At 37.1% G+C, this 22,565-nt stretch overlaps 1 protein-coding gene across 7 annotated transcripts in view; it reads left to right on the top strand.

Moving 5' to 3' along the window:
- LOC113080114 (butyrophilin subfamily 3 member A2-like) overlaps positions 1–21,998 on the top strand; it is a 60,519-nt gene extending 38,521 nt beyond the window's left edge. For 2 of the 7 annotated variants that reach the window (XR_003281894.1, XM_026252435.1), the window contains exons 4-6: positions 20,810–20,863; positions 21,322–21,377; positions 21,642–21,998. Coding sequence is in view for 6 of the 7 variants with exons in the window: in XM_026252435.1 (XP_026108220.1) it covers positions 20,810–20,863; positions 21,322–21,347 (80 nt within the window). In the remaining variant the exon portion in view is untranslated. Of the gene's footprint in view, positions 1–11,712; positions 13,109–20,809; positions 20,864–21,321; positions 21,378–21,641 lie in introns of those variants that run through there. The other 5 variants (XM_026252578.1, XM_026252478.1, XM_026252635.1 and 2 more) reach the window with 3 other exon arrangements.
- Positions 21,999–22,565: the final 567 nt, after the last annotated feature.

The raw sequence follows: 22,565 nt of genomic DNA, 5'->3' as shown, positions 1-22,565 counted from the left end.
TTATTAATTTTTTTTATTTTTTGGTAAAACTTTAGAATAGGTAACACCTATTTGTTGCTTATTAGCATGCATATTACTTGATTATAAGCCATGTATTAGTGCTAATTAAGAACATATTAATACCTTATTCTACTTGACCTTATTCTACATCCCTAATCTTACCCAATACCTAAACCTAACAACTACCTTACTAACTATTAATAAGCAGCAAATTAAGAATTTATTGTAGTTAATAGTTAACAAGTGTTACCTTTTCTAAAGTTTTACCTTCTTTTTTTTTATAAATAGAAAGAAGAACAGCATCGTTTGTAACATGATGGATGAACTTATCATTACTTGTGTGCTAAATAAAAGTTGTAATTTCTATATATACTGACTCCATGCTTTTGAATTGTAAAAATATATTCAAATAGAAAGCAGTTATTTTAAATTGTAAAAGTATTTCACAATATTACTGCTTTAGCATATGCAACTTTATTTAATTTGGATCAAATAAGGCTTGGTTAGCAGAAGATAATTATTTACAAAAAGTCTTACTGTTCAAGAACTTTATACTGGTATTGTGTCATGTTGAGATATATAAATGGATATCACATACCTGGCATTTCCAAAGTGTATATTGTTTATGTTTTCTAAAGGAACATAAAAATATACCACAACAAATTCTGGCATCGGCGAGTACATGAACCCATATACCGATCCGATTCCATTTTCTTAAACAAGACCTAGTTATGACCGCTAGCTTTGCCTAACCACTGCACGGTTCTTCTTCACTGCTCAGAATGCATTGCAAACACAGGAAGTTGTGCTGTGTTGCCACAAGCAACCCCTGTTTAGAGCAGCGAAGAAGAAATGAAAATACGTTAGCAGCACTGATCTATATATGACTGGATCGCTCATCGCGTTCTAAACTACCAACAGACAGTGAAGCCACTTCTATATTATAGATCAGTGGTTAGCAGTATGTCCACTGTTTAGCAGTATTTCAGACTAGACCAACCAGACAGTAAAACTGCGACTAGGGATGCCACAAGTACTGGCACTTCACTACCAAGTCGTTGCTGAAAATTAAAAAATATGATGATACCAGCGTCTCTGTAGTACCCGTAGTAAGTTACCGACTCCCGAGTATATTCGGTACCCGCAGCTGCGTTCAGTCGCTTCCGTGTTAGTCTAAGTGCAGGGCTCCAGACTGTAGCCGAATATATACTAGTGTCTGTGAATATTAAACTGCTAAATATTTTATACTAATAATATCATCTAATAACATCTAATATATACTATTTAAATATTACTCCTGCAAATTTTACATCTCTGTGGGTGACAGGCGAAGCTGCATGGGATCTCGCTGTTTTGTAGTCTCTGCCATGTGTAACGCATAAACCGTCACTTCATGAGGATTTACTGTTTCATTTGAGAAAACTGTCATATCACAAACCCAGACACTCAAAGATCTTCATGGCAACCCATCAAAATAAATGTTCGGTTTAATGTGAGTAAATTAATAATAATAATATATTTATTTTGTATAGCGCCTTTAAAAGTAGCTTTCTCAAAGCACTTTACATACAAGCATAACACCAAATGAATAAACACAATGTAAGTACAAGAAAATAAACGCATAAAATCAAGTTCATGTAAAAGCAATCCTAAAATAAAATGTTTTAAGAAGAGATTTAAAAGTCACTAATGAATTTGCTTCCCTGATGTCGGCCGGGAGAGAATTCCAGAGCTTAGGAGCATAGACAGAGAATGCTCGGTCACCCCACGTATGAAGCCGTGTCTTCGGAACAACCAATAGACCACTCTGAGAGGAGCGCAGATTGCGACGTGGTGTGTAGGGGATTAATAAGTCAGTCAAATACTCAGGTGCCAGATTGTGTAGAGATTTATAGGCCAACATAAGGATTTTAAAATCAATACGGTACCTAACAGGTAGCCAGTGCAGGGACTCCAAGACTGGAGTTATATGGTCCCTGGTCTTGATCCCAGATAATACTCTAGCAGCTGAATTTTGAAGATATTGCAATTTATCCAGTGATGATTTAGATACCCCAGCTAGAAGACCATTGCAGTAGTCAATGCGCGAAAAGACAAAAGAGTTAATCAACTTCTCAGCTACCGAAAAGGATAACATAGGACGTAGCCGGGCTATATTTCTGAGGTGATAAAACAATGTCTTAACTGTTGACAATATATTAAGCTACTGTTGTAGCCTACAGTAGATTTAGCTATGTCTCTATGTAGTAATAATAATATGTCTCTATTAATAATAATAATTATGCCTAGACGGTTGCTTGTTTTTTTCTTGTTTTGTTGTAAAGAGATTATCTGATTAACACTTTCTTGTGTTGGTAATCAAGCTGCAGTTGTAGTCATTTGATGTTATTAGCAGAAAGGCCATAAAGAAGTGAATTACAGTAATCTAATTGAGATTGTATAACAGCAATAATAAGGCATGTATAACAGTTTCAACATCCTGCTGACTGATAGAGGATCAAATATGTCAAATGTCAAATCAATGAGAACACCAAGATTGCGAACCTTAGAGGAGGGCACAATCAGATCACCATCCAGTTCCATCAGTTGACAAGAGAGCTTCAATACAACAGCTTTGGAGCCAATCAGAATTACCTCAGTTTTATCAGAGTTAAATTTAAGGTAATTTGCCTCCAGCCAAGACTTGAGTTCCCTGATGCAATTTGTTAGTGGAGGAAACATTGAGGTGGAGGGTACGCTAAAATAAATTTCAATGTCAGCAGATTAACAGTGGAAGTTAAACCCATAGCGTTTGATTATTTGTCCAATTGGTAGCATATAAATGGTAAAGAGGAGAGGGCCCAAAACAGAACCCTGTGGTACACCAGAACAGATCGATTTGGTAGATAATATGTGCTTCTGATTTATAACAAATTGTTGCCTCCTGGTCAAATAGTAGGAAAACCATCCAAGGGTTGTGCCAGTAATTCCAATTGCTGAAAGCCATGAGAGGAGTATATCATGACAAACAGTGTCAAAAGCTGAATTGATGTTTAACAGAAGGAGAGAGCTGAAAGCACCAGAATCAGAAGCTAAGAGAAGATCATTAAGAACCGTAACCATGGTTGTTTCAGTACTGAGTAATGGATGAAAACCAGACTGGAAGGGCTCATAGAGGTTGTGTGCTGTTAAAAAGGTCTGTATAAAAGATAAGTTTGAAATAGGCCTATAGCTACTTAGGGAAGAAGGTTAGAGACCATGCTTTTTAAGATGGATTGCTTTTATTTATTTTTTCCTTTTTTATTTAAAATATTTACAAAGTTGCATACCATGTCATGAACAATCTGATATTCTGATTCATAAATATTTGTAAATGAGTCTGTTTTGTTGTTTAAAATCCTTTCTAAATGATCTTGATCGTGACCTGTAATGTGTTTGCGCTGCAATTCATAGAGTCTTATTAATCAGATTTACAGCATTTGAATTCATCAAGTTATCCCGAAATACAGGTAATGAGAGGCCGGTGAATTGGATAAAGAATAGAGTGAACTTTATAGTTACTTGCACTGTGAGTATTTAATATGAATAAAAAACACCTGCAAATAAATTTTGAATGGATTATTATTGTTGATTCCAGAGACATGCGTGTATTTTTCAAACTCTAAATGTATTTTTTTACAAGTATTTATGTGTATTTAAATGTCTGAAACCTAAAATATGCATTATGTGGTTAAAACACTGTATAGTTATTATGATAAGAGCAGTGCACATCTCTCTATGGCTCTGGCTCTATGTCTTTATTTTACCAATTCTTGATAGGGGCTCCTTTTGCTTTAATTACTGCCTCAATTTGGTGTGTGTGTGTGTCTCTTCATATACAAATACAAAAGGACATAAATATATTCTCTACCTATATATATATATATATATATATATATATATATATATATATATATGTGTGTGTGTGTGTGTGTGTGTGTGTGTGTGTGTGTGTGTGTGTGTGTGTGTGTGTGTGTGTGTGTGTGTGTGTTTTGCACACACACATATATATATATATATATATATATATATATATATATATATATGTGTGTGTGTGTGTGTGTGTGTGTGTGTGTGTGTGTGCGTGTGTGTGTGTGTGTGTGTTTTGCACACACACACATATATATATATATATATATATATATATATATATATATATATATATATATATATATATATATATATATATATAATGAGGTGCCAAACAGGAAATAATTATATAAAAACCTGAATATATACATTTAAATTGTGAATATATTATATCTAAATATATAGATGTAAATTCTTAATATATAAATGTAAATCTGAATATATAGTTATAAGCCTGAATATATAGAAGTTAATCTGAATATATAATTATAAGCCTGAATTTATAAATGTAAATAGTGAATATATAGAAGTTAATCTGAATGTATAGTTATAATTCTGAATATATAAATGTATATTTTGAATAAATAGATTGTGAATAAATTGTGAATATTTAGAAGTGAATCTGAATATATGCTTTAGTTATAAGTCTGAATATATAAATGTAAATCATTGATATAAATGCATATCATAAAATCTGAAAATATGTATAAATCCGAATATACTGTTTAAATGCAAATATGGATATACAGTATGTTGTATTTGCTACAGCTCAATATAACTATATCTTTATTTTAAGGCATATCAATAGACTTTTTATAATACCTGATCATACTTTATATAGTTATTAATGTAAATATTTTACTACATTAATTATTCTAAGTGCATCTCACTAATCTTAACCAAAAGAAGTATTTTTCATATACTTTAAAAAAGGCTGGCTGTGGTGCCAAAAGTTCCTCACAGTCAGCGACAATGCTGTTACCCATCTTTTCCACACAGTTAAGCATAGTTGAGAGGGCTAGGGAATTGCCAACAACAACATATATTTACAAATACAGTAGTGACTGAAGTGAATTGAGACAATTGCAGCAGCATGGGATAGATAGTAATAATTAAAATAACTAATATATAACTAATATAGTACAATATCTGCATTGGTACAAGTACAGGATACATTTAAAAAACATTTACATTTAAAAAAAAAAAAAAAGAACATCTGCCTATTGACATGCCTAATAATAAAGATATTATATTTATGTTGAAGTGTAGACTATATACTGTATATTCAGATATGCATTTATATACTTAAGATTTATGGACATACATTGTGATTTACTATTATATTAGAATAATAAATATAAAATCACAATTTACATTCATGTATTCAAAACTTTTTTTTTTTTTACATTTAAAAAGAATAGGGTCTGAGTATTTTTCTGAGTATTTACTATTTTTTTAATTATTTTTTTTTATTAATGAAAGATCTATTAACATAATAAAAAGCAACAGAAGATACATTTATATTGTTACAAAATATATATATTTCTTGTACTTTCTATTCATCAGAGAATCCTGAAAAATAAAATGTATCTTAGTTTCTACAATAATAATAATAATATATTAGAATGATTTCTGAAGGATCATGTGACACTGAAGACTGGAGTAATGATGCTGAAAATTCAGCTTTGATCAAAAGGAATAAATTGCATTTTACAACAGAAAAGTTATTTTAAATTGTATTGATATTTTAAATTTTTCTGTATTTTTAATCACACAAATGCAGCTTTAGTGAGCAAATAAAATACTTCTTTCAAAAACATCTTAAAGACCACAAACGTTCATTCTGTGCCATATAAAAACCTGCTTCTAATTAACATCTTTATCTTTTTTTTTTTTTTTTTTTCAAAACATCCATACAACAAAATCTATTTACCATGGATATTAATTAAATCATGTTGGAATTAAAGAGTTGTTCACTTTTCTTCACAATGCTTTTCAATTTCTGAGTATTTCATTATTTCAGAAGCAAAAGGTTACGTTCAGCAACCTCACTTCCCATTCTTTGTAATGTACAGCATCAGAGACTGACATCAGGGCTGAGCTGAAGGAAGACGTCTGGGTGAAGTTGAGTGGAGAACAATCAGTCAGTCCTGCCCAGGAAGAGCTGCTTGTCCCAGAGACCAATAAAGAACCGGACATGATTGTTGTCTTCTGCCAAAACTCTTCCTCTCAGGGCAGATGTGCTTGACCCACTACATGATTCAGGACTAGGGATGGGTATCGTTAAGGTTTTAACGCTATTACTACTCTTACCGATGCTGCTTAATGGTCCGGTACTTTAACGGTATTCGTATCGGTACTTTGTGTTGTGTTAGGCAGTCGAAAACTTTGCATTTCTCTGTCTGCACAAAATGCACTTTTGAAAGATGCTTTGACAGATTGCTTGTGTTTCCGCCATTACATGCAAAAATATTGTTGCACTTATGACAACCACTGCATCTTATGACAACCACTTCATCCACTCTTGTGAAGTATAACCACACTTTGGAACCTTTTACTGTCTCCGCCATCGTCACTCTTTGTATTAAGCAGGAATTTTTGTACTGTAAGGGGCCGTTTGCATATCGCGTCTAAAAACGCGTGGAAAACGCTATGCACGCCGCTTTCTGATTTTTTCCCCAAAGCCTTCTGGCACTTGCGATCCTGAGGAGTCTGCCGTTGCTAAGCAACCATGACCTGCTCTCTCCATGAAGACGCGGAAATTTCAGCAATGGATGAATGGATTTGCAGCACTAAAACTGGTTGCAGTAGCACTGCTACCAAATTAATAAAAAAAATTCACATACAGCTGTCAGCTGTTCCTTCATCTTGGCTGAGCTTTCAACGTTATTACGGAAAAGGTGAGGAAGTTACATGTCCTGCGGTGCACTTGCGGCATTCTGAAAAGTTGAGAGGTTTTTTACTCGATGCAGTGTGGACGCGCCTTGAAAAAACGAGCTCGTCGGACCACGTGCGCGTCGTGACCGTGTCACTTATTATGAGCACGCATACCATGCACCTGCATTTGAAATAACGAACTTGAGCGTGCAAAAGATGCAATATGTGAACAGCCCCTTCGCGTGTGTGTGTGCCGCACTCGTTCTTGTTGTGTGTGGGTGTGACTGACAGACCTCTGTGGCGCGCATGAGAAATCTCTTAGATCTCACAGACAAACGTCTTAATAATATCGCAAATTAGAAATGTTTAGTAAGATAAAATGTGCACGATAACATCATAAAGCAAATCTCTTCGCCATCGTCAGTGTCCTTCTAATAATAATAATAATAATAATACATTTAATTTGTAAGCGCTTTTCTAAGTACTCAAAGACACTTTACAGAAAATTGTAAAACAAATGTAGCAACATAGAAAAATTGTAAAGCAGAAGTAACAGAATAGAAAATAAAACACACGATAAAATTAAACATTAAAAGCAATTATAAAAAGATGAGTTTTTATTCAAGATTTTGAATTTTGGCAAGTCAGTGCAGTCACGGATTTTTTGGGGTAGAGAGTTCCAGAGGGTTGGGGCAGCCACAGAGAAGGCTCTGTCCCCCCCCAGGTTCGGTGCTTGGTCTTGGGAGGTAGAGTCAAGAAGTTTGCATTAGAAGAGCGGAGGCAACGAGATGGGTTGTGGCGGTGGAGCAGGTCAGTGAGGTAGGAAGGGGTCTGGTTATAGAGGGCTTTATGAGTGAGGAGAAGGATTTTGAATTGAATTCGTTGTGGCACCGGGAGCCAATGAAGGTTCTTAAGGACTGGAGTGATGTGGTCGCGGGTGGAGGTGTGGGTGAGTAGACGAGCAGCAGAGTTCTGAATGTATTGAAGTTTGTTTAAGCTTTTAAATGTTGTGCCATACAGGATGCTGTTACAGTAGTCGATTCTGGAGGTGATGAAGGCGTGGATGAGGGTTTCAGCAGCTGAGAACGAGAGTGAAGGACGGAGTCGGGCAATGTTTTTTAAATGAAAAAAGGCAGTTCTGGTGATTTGTTTTATGTGCGGATCAAAGGAGAAGTTATTGTCAAAGATGACTCCGAGGTTGCGACTGTGAAGGGATGGAAACAGGGTGGAGTTGTCGACAGTGAGAGAGAAACTGTGAGTGGCCTTGGTGATGGATTTGGTACCAATGATGATCATGTCTGTTTTTTCACAGTTAAGTTGAAGGAAATTAGTGTGCATCCAGGATTTAATGTCAATGAGGCAGTTGGAGATCGTGGAGTGGGTAGCGGAGGTAATGGATTTAGTAGAGATGTAAAGCTGAACATCATCGGCGTAACAGTGAAAGTTTAGACCATGGTGGCGAATGATGTTGCCAAGGGGAAGCAGATATAATATGAAAAGGAGAGGGCCAAGCACCAAACCCTGGGGGACACCTTGGGACAGCGGAGCAGTGGAGGAGGTACAGTTGTTAATGTGAATGAACTGTTGTCTGTCAGTGAGATACGATTTGAGCCAGGAAAGGGCAGTGCCAGTGATATTGAGGGAAGATTCGAGGCGGGAAAGAAGAATGGAGTGGTTTATAGTGTCTGCGGAGTGGTTAAAAGCTGCTGTGAGATCCAGGAGGATGAGAATAGTGAGATGACCAACATCAGCATAGCGGAGGATGTCATTGGTGACTTTAAGGAGGGCTGTTTCAGTGCTGTGTTGCGAACGAAAGCCAGATTGAAAAGGTTCGAACAGGTCATTTGAGCAGAGGTGGGTTTTGAGTTGTTTGGCAACAGTGCGTTCCAGTATCTTTGACAGAAAAGGGAGATTGGAGATGGGCCGAAAGTTTGACATAATGTCGGGGTTTAGTCCAGGTTTTTTAAGAATGGGAGTAACAGCAGCCAGTTTGAGTGAAGGGGGAATTGAGCCAGTGCTGAGAGATGAGTTAATGATTCCAGTAATGAGTGAGGAAATAGCTGGTAGACAGTTCTTGATAAGATATGATGGGATGGGGTCCAGGACACAAGTAGATGTTTTCATTCCAGTTATGATTTTGGACAGCTACCCTGCCGACACAGGTGAAAACTGAGAGAGGGACAGAAAAGTGAAGGGGGCAGGAGCAAGTGATAGGATGGGAGTACAGACAGTATTGACAGAGGAAGAGGAAAGGTTGTTATAAATGGTGTCAATTTTGGTCTGAAAAAATGAAAGAAAAGAGTTGCATTTTTCAGTTGTGAAAGAGTTGGTGGTAGTATCACTGGGTTTGAGAAGTTTATTTACAGTTGAGAAAAGAGCCTTGGGGTTGGAGGAACCAGAGTGTATGAGGTGTGAGTAGTAAGTGGATTGGGCAGTCTTGAGAATTTCTTTATACAGCTCGAGGTAATCTGTATATGCTTGTAGATGAAAAGATAAATTGGTTTTCCTATGAAGCCTTTCAAGCTGACGCTTTCGCGATTTCATTTTGCGCAGATCCGGGGTGTACCAGGGAGCAGAGTGAGTGAATGAAACAGTTTTGGTTTTAATAGGAGCCAACTGATCGAGACAGATGGAGAGAGTTTCATTGTAGTAGTCAGTGAGATCGGAGGTGTTATCAGTCTGCAGTGGGGGGATGGAGGATATTTTGCTAACAAGAGAGGCTACAAGAGCAGAAGTAGAAATGGATTTAAGATTTCTGAAGGAGATTGACCGTTTATTTTTAGTGGTCTTAATGGGGAGATCGATGTTCATGGTGATTACCAGATGGTCAGAGATGTTGAGGTTGAGGCTGGAGAGGTGAGATATGGTAAGACCAGTAGAGCAAACCAGATCCAGGATATGACCCCGGCTATGAGTAGGAAAGTTAACATGTTGAGTAAAGTTGAAGCAGTGTAGCGTTTCCAGGAATTCAATGGCAGATTTGCAGTTAGTATTGATATGAAAATTAAAATCTCCCAAAAGCAGAACAGAAGGTGAAATGGCAGATAGCTGAGTCAAAAAATCAGATAAGTCAGCGAGAAAGGAAGGATTTGGTTTGGGGGGGCGATAGATTATGGCAGTGACCAGAGGAGTGGGACCAGAAAGTTTAAAAGTGATGTGTTCAAAGGACTAAACAGCAGGGATGGAAATGATGGATGTTTTAATGTCCTTTCTGTACACTGCAGCGACACCACCTCCACGCCCCTCAGGTCGGGGTTTGTCCATATATGTGTATCCTGTGGGTGTGGTTTCATTGAGTGAGAAATAGTCCAGAGGTTTATGCCAGGTTTCAGTGATACAGAGGAAATCCAAGTTATTGTCAGTTATGAATTCGTTTAAAATGAGACTTTTATTGTTAAGTGTGCGAGTGTTAAGCAAAGCCAGTTTCAGGTGACGTTGCTTTGTGATGCATTGGGAGGACAGAGGAAGGGAGCGGAGATTCGATAGGAGCGCGTGTCATTTGTTATGGTGACGTAGTGAGGAAGTTGGAATGCGCGAATAAGACCAGATGGATGGAATAGAGTTTGAAGTTGAAAAGTTATAATTGAACATACGACCAGAGCCTCTATGCAAAGGATGGCGAGGTAGTCCAGATTCTTGAAGGATGTTGATGTTGTCCGGACGGAGGAGGTTGTTGAGTGAGCGGGAGTCGACAGCAGAGCATAACAGTGGCATAATCCAGGCGTGTTGCGCTAGCACAAGCTAGCGCTAACTTGATCCAGAAGCCGGGCGTCTCAATTCCAGTCAAGTTCAGCAAGTATGTAACATTAGGTTCTAAGATTTCTTCGCGATCAGAGTTGTTGTTCTGCTCAAAGGCCACGGTTGAGTCGGGCACTTATTGTTTGTTCTGGTGTTTGTCCTACGTGAGATTCCCAGGACAGATATCCACTTGATTATTCATTCATACGTTATCCGTTGTAAATTCAGTATGAGATGACTGAGAGGATGAATGAAACTTGTAGTAATAAAATGAATACTGATTAAGAAGCATTAAGATAAATAAACATTAAACATTAAGACATAAAACAGAGCCGAGCGGAGAAGCGGCAGCCAACATGCGCCAACCAAACCGGATGTCATTAAACCTGCATACTGCTCCTGCACTCCTGATCCAGCATGAAATTCAGTCTGTTCTTGATCAGAGCCTGGACACCAACATTTTCACTGCTCATGTTGCTGGCACCATCATACCCCTGGCCTCTGCAATCACCAATCTCTATGTTGAGGTGACTAAGCACATCCTTAATTGCGGTTGCAATGTGGCTGCCTGTGATTCGTGGCAGAGAGCACATGTCCAGCAATTCCTCCCTTATATTTAGGTCTTTGTCAACAAACCTTACACACAATGGCATCAGCTCTACATTATGGGATGTCACCTCATCAGCCATGACTGTATAGATCTGTGCATTTTTTACCTCATCCACAATCTGGGCCTGAATTATTCGCTTTCCTATCACGTCAATCATCTGATTTTGGGTTTGGGGGCGAGAGGTAGGTGGCATTTCTGAGCTTTGGCCGTTCCATGTGCTGCTTCAGCTTCTCATCATGGTTTGCAAGTAGTTCCATCAGGGCCAAAAAGTTTCCAGGATTGCCAGTAGAATTCTGCTTCTCAGATGTACCTCTAAGTGCAATGCACTGGCGACCACAGTATAGTACACTCTCTGTTACAGACTTGAGTATGTGCCTGTTTTCTTTGATATTGGCTTTCTTCTTACTGTCCATAAGGACAGAGATTTGGGTCTGAGGTTTTTCAACTGACTGGAGAAACAACTGAGCATTTTCAACTGCAGCCAAGTGATATGCTTTTGTTGAATGGCTGCCTATTACCATGCTTTTCTTGTGCCATTTTGTGAATGTAGCATTTACTAACACTCACATTTGTTTTCTCTCTTTGGCATTGACAAACAGGGCACAGCACACACAGAAGAGACCATCAAGGTTGGAACTATACACCAACCACCAGCCACATTCCTCCAACCACCCGAGTTTGAATGCCCTATTGCAGCCAGCAAGGAATTGTGTTGGAAAAATGAAGTTTTTAGAAGGCTTGTTGTGGTTCCTGAGTAAATGGTATTTCTGGCCATCAGACATCTTACGCACACTCTCTAAGGTTTCTTCAACCAATTTTGTGGCCTGAATGAAAAATCCAATATCATTAAATATCTCCTGACCTTCCATGACAGGGTGTGGGTCCTCTTGACCTTCCCTGAGCTGTCGCATTTCACCTAGACCTTCCCTGAGCTGTCGCATTTCACCTTGACCTTCGCTGAGCTGTCGCATTTCACCTTGACCTTCGCTGAGCTGAGCTGTCGCATTTCACCTAGACCTTCGCTGAGCTGTCGCATTTCACCTAGACCTTCCCTGAGCTGTCGCATTTCACCATGACCTTCCCTGAGCTGTCGCATTTCACCTTGACCTTCGCTAAGCTGTCACATTTCACCTAGACCTTCCCTGAGCTGTCGCATTTCACCTTGACCTTCGCTGAGCTGTCGCATTTCACCTTGACCTTCGCTGAGCTGTCGCATTTCACCTTGACCTTCCCTGAGCTGTCGCATTTCACCTTGATCTTCGCTGAGCTGTCACATTTCACCTAGACCTTCCCTGAGCTGTCGCATTTCACCTAGACCTTCCCTGAGCTGTCGCATTTCACCTTGACCTTGACCTTCGCTGAGCTGTCGCATTTCACCTAGACCTTCGCTGAGCTGTCGCATTTCACCTAGACCTTCCCTGAGCTGTCGCATTTCACCTAGACCTTCCCTGAGCTGTCGCATTTCACCTTGACCTTGACCTTCGCTGAGCTGTCGCATTTCACCTAGACCTTCGCTGAGCTGTCGCATTTCACCTAGACCTTCCCTGAGCTGTCGCATTTCACCTAGACCTTCCCTGAGCTGTCGCATTTCACCTAGACCTTCGCTGAGCTGTTGCATTTCACCTAGACCTTCCCTGAGCTGTTGTGAATCATCTGTAAATATACAGTATATGCATTGGTCAGTGATGTAGTATAAATTGAATCCAACTGTTTCATTAATACACTTGTATAGTTTACTTGCAAAGTTATATGTTCCTGTTATCCAGTAACAGTTGGCGTCATACTTTTTGGAAGACAAACATTACAAATATTTTGGTGTTTTTATAATTTTGTGGTTTATAGATCTTAGATAGAAAATTTACTGTATATCAGGAACAACCTCAGCTACCTTCTGCTCCAGTGGGGTTGACGACTGTTAGCTATCAAATATTATAGGTTATGTAGTAAATATAACAACCTTACCCTGTTTGCCAGTTTTTTTGAACATATGTTCAATATTCTGCGACAATGACGCTGCTGCCTGCTCTCTCTTCCGTCTCTCCTGCTCTTTTCGCCCCATACTCACTATTTGGTTGTATCGCCTGACATAAAAACAGTCAAAACACCTTTTTGAAGCTTTGTCATTGATTAAACACTCCAAATTAATTCATTAGATGTATGTACATCCAACTTCAGATAGATTGTTGCAAAAAAATAAAAAAAATAAAATCAGAACATTTTAGTAACTAAGCAGAATTGTATTAGGTTTAGTAACAACATGTTTAATTGTTATATTGTTTACATGGTACAATTTCTGGTTAGCCACGTTTTTTGTGCTTGACAAATTTTATGATTTCAGTTCAGTGCTTGTGATTTTAATCAATATTGACTAATTTGGATAAATATTAGGTAGGTTACACAAGATATAGGCATTCATTTTTCTCAAGACAAAAATAAACTCACCTAATCAGTCCTATCAACTGGTAGTAATTTTTAGGTTACATATAACTCAAATGAAATATATTGCATTTTATTATTATAACAACAACTGTATTTAATGATATAAGTAAAAATATAATAAATAGGTAATATAGTAGGCCTACAGATAATTAGCTAAATATTCTCTATAACTCTCTTTTTCTAGCCAACTAACGTGCTACATATATGGTAATTAAATGGCTTTCCTGAGGTAAATGTTATGTGACATAATTGTTCTCCAGCAGTTATATTGACTTCTTTGCGCATTGAAATAACTGATTGATCGATATGAGGAGGAATATATATTTCGGTAAGTAATGTATCTTTCAACATTGTTCATTCCTGTTTATGTACTATTAGCTAAAGATGATCGGTTCACGTGCCACTATAGGGATCTGTCACGTCACATTTACAATCGGCAAAACTTATTGCTTGAATTTTGTAATAAAATTGACAGAATCTGAGAGCTGAGATTATTTTAAAGTATCCTGCTCTGTCTTGTCTGTCGGTCTCCGTGTCCTCTTTGCTTTGCGATTCTACTGTGCATGAGAAAATGGATGTGTGGCGTAAGAGCGTGTGGAAAGTGTCAATTGCGTGTGTCTCACGGTGAATGCGTGAGAGTTGGCAAGCATTGTAAATCAATTAATCATTCCATATAATTTACCTCAAGCGGTCTGCTTTGAAGTTTTCAGAGGAATAAGATGCGCACGGAAGGAGAAGCATTTCCATTGGCTCCAGTCTGCCGGTCTTGTCCAATCACAAAAGTCGATATTGCACAGCCAATATCACTGAATTTCCCACTATGTTTTATTATTATAATTACGCTACGTTTATATGGCTATTATATTGTAGACTATTGAGTGGATAAAATATAGAAAACCTTTTAATAAAAATACCCCCCCCCCCATCATTCAGAGGCGATGCTTCTTCACCGTTGCTTTGAAAAGTGTATTGCGAGAGGAACTCTCGAACTCTCTCTGAACTGCACGCGCGGCACACACACGTACACGTTCGTCCAGCTTCAATAATCATATTTATTTGAAACAGCAACCATATATGTCATAAGCATTGATTAAAACAATGTTGACAATAATCACATGAAAAAAAAAAAAAAAAAAAAACGACTGAAATTCTGGACCTTTGGCAGTGAGGGGGGGTTCGTTCGAACCACCCGAACCCCCCTGCCTACGGGCATGTATTCCCATGTTTGGAAAATAATAAAATGGAATATTCTCTTAATGTTTGCATTAAAAGCTGATTTTTAAAAAAAAAATTCAAAGCTGTAAATACAATATTATTGGAGGAGTATGTTTTAGAAAATACTATTTCAGTTTTTGCACCTCAAAATTTCACCTTTATTTCAATGTGTTATTTGTTGTTAATTCTTTCCCCAACCATTTTTTCACTGTTGAAGTGAAAACGATTACTTTAGTGAGCTCACCTGTGTTTTCCAACCTCAAATTCAATAAAAATGCAACTGCCATCTCAAGCAACAGGTGTCTAAAGGTCTGAAACTGCTCTTTCTAGTTCTCATGTCAATCTGAAGGCCGAATCCAGCAGGAGAGCTTTACCTTACTTAAACCAGCTTTATAGCAGAGGCCTGTTGCAGCTCTTTTCTCCAAACATCCAGAAACTGGATCCATTAAACAGGGATTAGACAAGTACAGAGCTCTCAAGACTCTAAGGTCTAAACAGATTAAGGAATGCTATGAAGTGATTTTGATTCACAGAACTTAAAGGAATACTTAGATTTTGTTTTTTAGAGAATAAAAAAAACTGTATCTCTCTCTCGATTTGTGTTTAAACTAAAAATAGCTATTTGCAAAATACAAAAGTCTCATCTCATGCAGTTTATATGAACATTTACATGTATGTAAATGTAAAATAGAAAAAGATAAAAAAATATATATATAAAGTTTAATTAATTAAGCAAAAGGGTCAGTAATTTTTCTTTAATGGCAAATAAAATGTTATTCAGTTATTGAATACCTTATTTAAAAAAAAATAATCAGACTTAGAGTTTTTGCATCTGATGTCTTATAAGAATACCCTTATTTGGTATTGTTCAATTACTGTATTCATACTACTATATTTACATGGCATTGTAAAACACAATACAATTTAACTAAATAAATTAGTTTAAACATATGTGAAAAAAATGTGGTTACTAGGACAACTCCTTAGCAACAGCATAGCAACACCATGACAACCATGCATAGCTAGTTTTAAATGGACAAACATTCACGTTTCTTACAAAATGTGAAATTATAGTTTCTTTAAAATGATCATCACAAGGTCAATGTACAAATTCTGGTGTCCTTCAGTTTCTTTAGCACACAACAGTCTGAATTTAACATTATGAACAAGCCAGATTTTCAGTGTGGAAAGATTTCACAGAAGAATTGAAATGGTCAGAATTCTGTGACTGATGTTCTGAAGGAAGTCTGGATCCTTATTCTTGTGATGTGTCCCACATGCTAGCATTTCTTCAGGAGTTGTTGGCCAAACCCCTTCCACACTCAAGGTTTATGTGACAGCCATCATAGTGAATCATTCTCTCGTGGCTGGCCGCTCAATCTGTAGAAAAAGCCTGGTTATTAAGTTCTTAAGGGGAGCTTGGAGACTGAAGCCGCCACACCCTAGAACTGTGCTGACATGGGATTGTCTATAATCCTTTTGAGCCACTTCAAACGGCTTGCCTGTAGCCCATGTTGCTCAAAACCGCTCTGCTTTTGGCCGATCTAAGGAGCTGCCAGTTACAAAGTTATATTGCTGGATAGTAGAAGCTATAACCCTGGCTTATGCCGCAGTTTTTAATGTCCTATAGGTGTAAGGGCCCATTCCACCAGAGGAATGGCCTCTTCCTGGGCATGGTCCAGTGTGATTCTGATTGCCGGCTGGTCATTGCTGTATACCATCACTAGATTTTACAGTTTGGACATCCCAGTTATGCAGGCGTGTATCCTTTCTGCTTGAATGTACCCATCCCCCTTTAAGTGTAAGGGCTTTGTTAAGCAGACCTTGGGTCTCTGCTGTAGCCCAGGCTAATGGGGCCGTATAATGAGTACTGCTGTGTTGGGCTTGTAGAGCAAGCTTAGTTCTGCTTCTGCTAATAGTATGGCGCTGCTGGACGTGTTCCCCATTAGCGTCAAGAGACGTAACAGGAGTTCCCGTTCGATAGGGAATGCACGAGAAGGGTCTGTCTGCAGACTGCAAAATGGGGGCGTAACTTGAAGTGGGCATAACTTGAAGTAGGAGGCGTAACTTGAAGTTGTTCAAATCACACAGAACCACGCGAGATGTCAAAACGAGATTTTGTCGGGATGCGTTCGAAACCGCATACACTTTAATTAGGCATTTAATTTCAATAAGTACTAACTTTACGAGCGCTAAAAGGGTAAATACTCTTAATGCGTATGTATGAAGTATGAATGCAATTTGTATATCATCATAATCTTTGCAGATCATGTGACCTACAAAGTTAAAACAAGCACAAAAACTTAAAAGTTAGAAGTGACAGATTTAATTAATGTATTTGTAAGTATCTTGATAATGAAGAACATTGCCCATGTTGTAGTCTTGTTGAAGAAACGGCTGCCTTTTTATTTTGTGATTGTAGTATAGCCAATACTGTTAATTTTAATTTTGTATATTTTTAACTCCACTAATGTGATCAAGTGTTAACCTTAAAGCATTTTTTATTATTATTAGAAAACCCAAAATCGTTATCTCTTGAATATTTTTTTTTAATAATTTTACGTGAAAAAATTTTTTTCTTGTATAGTATCTCATACTATGATGAAAACATGATTTTTTTGTTTGTTTGTTTGTTTATTTACTGTTTTATGGCATTATGATTGTTATTGTTAGATACAACCGTCTCACCATGATCTTTTATGAAATAATTTGGCAATAATAAAAAAAAGAGGATTAGGTGCACTAACTCCTCACAGCGACTCTGCGATATCTGCACAAAGGGTACTTCAATCAGCTGCTCGAAGATCTCACCTTTGGAGAAGACTGTTGTTGATTTTATACTCTAAAAATGTAAGTATTACTACTCGAAAATTAATATTACCCTATAATGAATTGCATCTTTTGCCGACCCCAACACTTACTTGCAATAATAACGATAAATGCCAACCAATAATTATATATATATTTTTTTTAATTACATTTTAGTAAAAGAAGCAAAATGTATTTTCTTTTGTGACATAGCTATACATGAATATATACTAATTAAATAAATGCAGTCGATGTGAATACATCCATTTTCAGTCAAGCAATTAATACATGAATGGATAAAATATTTATATTTTATTTGCTGACAGCACAAAAACATGTCTAAATGATGAAAATAATGTATAAAAGTTAGTATCACAATAAATGCATACATGTGTAAGTCAACAACACATGAAACAAAGCTTCATTCAAACTTATTGTTCTAACAATCATGTATTTACAGATGATGAACCCAACATCCTCCTGCCATCTGAACACAGCTGATACAGTTCTGCTGCTGCACTTCACAATCTCACTCTTCTCAATTGAGGAAGACCATGATGTCGGCTCTCTGAACCACACAACTTTGAAGCTAGAGCAGAAGAACACGGCTCCAAACTTTCGTGTGCCTGAACCCCATGAGCACAACTACCTGAAAAAACATTTACACAAAGTTTACAAGTACATTAATTGATTTATTACTTTTGAACTGAAGTGTTTCAAATTAATAAATTAATTATACAATTATCCAAAGCGACTTACAGTGCTTTCAGTTTTTACCTAACATGTGTTCCCTGGTATTCGAACATAGGATGAAGACACCACAGCAGCATCTGGTCCTGATGAGACAGTAAAGGGCTGGTGGAGTGAAGGAGCATCTCATCTGTGACTCTCGATCATTTCCAGGATGATGCTGTGGTCTTCTCCATCCTCAGTCCACACACCAGTCTACAGACATTTTCATGTCATACAAAAATACAGAAAAAAACAATACAAAAATTCATTACATTATTCTTTTGTTTCAGGTTTTCCCTTTTTTTCACCTTTCCTTGCAGGTCCTGCTCCACCACAAAAGATCTGCAGCAAATGCACAGAAATCAAGAATAAGAAAAGAGGTGTAATAGTTGTTTAAAATTACATTAAAATAAAATACAACTTAAGATTTAAAATGTTTCATTTATTTTTGTAGTGTACTTACACAAATCCTTTGATGGCAGCATTCCTTCATCAGTTACTCTACAGCAGATAAACACACGTGTGTCTCATCTGTCCCTGTAACATCCAGACAAGAGTCAGTCTCCTCTGTCATATATCTGTGATATACTGCATTTACATGTTGAACTAATAACTGATGTAACTCACCTTTAACCAACACAAATGTTCCCTAAATTATGAATATTGCAAATGGACAAATAAAATAGATAACTTATGTTTAGTTACTTTATGTAGATTTGTTTGTTTACATGACTTACACTCATTTATAGCAGGTTGACAAAAGTGAATTCTACCCAATATCACACACACATCACTCAGAAACCTGTTTCATGTCTGTTAGATGTGCTCATCTACAAAACTTATCAAACATTATCCAGTCAGATGATAAATAGACAGTAATAGTCTTTAAGAAGTATATATGGTTTATTAAAATCCACTATTGAGTCGTGTACTTAATGGAGCGTCACTGTTAGTTATGCATTATAAAACATGTTTACAGTGAAATCACAAATATGCTATATCATGTAGGTCACAGACAGGATAGATTAGAATAGCTTCTTTAGAACTTTTGCTTATATGTTGCTTACTTTACACCTTAGTTTTAATTGATTATTGGTGCATTACCGCCCTCTTCTGTTACGGAGTGTAGATCATATAATACGTTTTCCTACTAAAACGTACACATCTCTGACATTGTCCCCAAACATTAATATCTACACACACATCATGCATCAAATCCTGCCTAAAACCCCTGCCTCCCTTAAAACTTAATCAATATTCTACTCTGTGCCGCCATATTGCCAACGACTTATCGTTTTGAGATCTCGCGTGGTTCTGTGTGATTTGGACAACTTCAAGTTACGCCCACTTCAAGTTACGCCCCCGTCTTGCAGTATGCAGACGTACACGCTTGGAATGCACTGGTTACTAACATATCCTTGGTTTCCTGAGATAAGCAAACGAGTGTTGCGTGATATGCCATGTTATAAGATGAACGTTAATCGATGTCTGTCACTTCAGTCCTATGATTCTGATGAGATGACGCTCCAAGCTGACTTATAAAGCAGTCTCATATAGCAGTCGGCTACGCCCCTTCTGGCGGGCTTGAACGCTATTGGTTTGTGCTGCTACACAAATGTTACAAAATGAGGCTTCAGTGACAGACAAGTACTCCTCGCCTGCAGACTGTAGTGCATACGATACGTCACATACCATATGTCACATTCTGCATGCGCGGAAAACACATACATGACATAGGTATGTCTATAACACGAATGTGGATTAACGTAGTGACATCACATACCATAGGTGTTTACCCAGGCGGCAAGGAACTCGACTGGAAGTTGAAGTCGGGTGGGGGCTGCCATCTTTTAGCAGAACTTCACTTGCGTTAGCATTCCCATTGACTCCCATTCATTTTGGCGTCACTTTGACAGTGAATAACTTTACATCTGAGGCATTTAAAGACTCCGTTTGTCCATTATTTATTTCTAAAGATAAGATTCAATTACTCAATTACCTTCTATGTTACATTATGGCCCCGTATAAAAAGTTTTTGTAAAAAATAGGCTAACGATTGCATCATAACAACTCAACTCTCTGTCGCATTACCGTACAGACAGGAGGAGAAGCTCGCAGGCAATTAACTTAATATGGCGTACTGGCGTTACATTTTAAAATACTATACAAAATAATTAATCAGAATACTTACTCCTGCTCACTCACGACAAAGAACTCCCAGCTCAAGCTCGCCGTCTCTGCAAGATTAAAAATGGCAGTTTGCACGCACAGCCACTTAGAAGATTTTCATCTGTCAGACAGGTTGCTGACGTCGTCAAGCTTTGTTTGAGTCTGCGCGTCAGAAACGGAAGTGCTAAAAAACTCTAAAAAACGCTAAAAATGGGCTTCACTTGTCTCAATTGAGTTCCAATGGGGTCGCTGTGTCCATTTCTTTTACTGTCTATGTGTTTACCGTAAATACGCATGTACGCAGTACTGACTGGCGTTAATGTGCATGCACAGGTTCATTCACTTCCGGATGTTCAAAAGGTATGGTGGATTTGAGATTCAGTAGAAGTGAGTCATTAGAACATTAACTTATTATTATTATTATTTTATGTGCATTTGTGTTAACAGCTTTTAAATGTAAGGATGCTTTGGTCATAATTAAATGTGTCGATTTCAAACATTTATGACATGTTTTATGATATGTGTTAGTTTTCAAAGTGACAGGGATTCTGATGGTCTTTTTAAGTTTAAGTTTTTTTAAAGTCTTATTTTGCCTAAAATGAGAGCAGAAAGACTTATATTAATAAAGTAATGCAATAAATAAATAAATAATAATAAAAAAATTATAATGTTGTTTCTCATATTTGTCATCTTTTTCATTAAGTAACCATATCAAAGATTAACAGATACTGTAACTTATGTATTGTTCACTGTTAGTTCATGTTAATTAATACATTAACTAGGGTTAACCAATGACACCTTATTGTAAAATGTTACCTCTTAAATTTAATTTCATGTCTTTTTAGGGACATCGTCAGTGAGACGAAATTAAGTGAAGAGGCCCACTTCATGTGGCTAGACAGTAAGTTCTTTAACTTCTTAACATGTAGTGAGTACTTTAAAAAACTATTTGAGTGTCTGTCTCTTCTCGACTGTCTATCTGTCTCCTCTCATCTATCTGATTTTGATTGTTGTTTTCTCTCTGATAGACTGTATTGCCCTTAACTGTAAAGCTTTAAAATAAATAAAAAAATCTCAGGCCAAGCCAACCAAAATTTTTATTGACTTTTGCCTTTCTTCTGATTTAATATGGCTTTAATATTGTTTGTTCTTTTATGTAAACTAGGTGATGTAAGCTTGAGTGGATTTTCTGCAAAATGCTGACAGGAGTTCTGGGTGCCGTATTCACTGATCCAGTGCAATAAGGTCCACTGACCTATGGTGCAGAAAGATATTTAAAAACTGCCCACCTGGGTATGTTAGGAATGGAAGGAGGGGGGTCTGTGGGTTTTATTGATTCAAAGAATTTAAGGGCTACTGCTCGCTTGATTGTTTTATAAGTGATGGAGTTGAATTACAAAATGAATAGATGCATGAATATATGCATGTGTAATGGTTTAAGTTTATAGTTTTATTCTATATTTGTATACACAATTATATTTTCTGTTTTCTTTCTTTGAAATAAAAAAAAGGATCACTGTTATCAGTTTTTTTTTGGAGGCACCATACATAAAATGGGATGCAGACACTAAAAAAATACTGTATGTAGTCAATTTAACTTAAAACTACTTTATTGGCTTAAATATTTCACATGCAGAATTGCCAAAGCAACAGAAACATGTCCAAAATTATACTAAATAAATAAACAAAAGAACCATCACAGAGGAAAGATAAAAATTAGGAATATACTGTATAAGGTGCCATCAAAGTATAGAGTAATATTTACATTATCAGAGTTTTGTTTCAGATGTAGTTGATTTCTGTGCCTTATGTAATCTCTTAATGGAATGGTTTTGTAACTGATATTCCCTGGAAGAATGTTTGGTCATTACCTCACAAATATTTAACAAAATGAGAGAAATTTAATTTTCAAGTCCCCATGAAATCAAAATTTCAGTTTGTTAGCCTTAAGGTTATGAATAAGCTGGTGTATTTCAAAATAAAAACAAAATTCACATTTAGGAGATGTAAGCATTCAAAACTTACAGTCTCTCACTTCTGCTAAAATGGATCAGAGATTTTCATGAAATCACATCGCACATCATCTTCT

Source organism: Carassius auratus, chromosome 1, assembly GCF_003368295.1.
Source record: "Carassius auratus strain Wakin chromosome 1, ASM336829v1, whole genome shotgun sequence".
Classification (NCBI taxonomy): Eukaryota; Metazoa; Chordata; class Actinopteri; order Cypriniformes; family Cyprinidae; genus Carassius; species Carassius auratus.
Note: the sequence above shows the minus strand (reverse complement) of the source record. Positions and strands in the feature narration are given on the sequence as shown.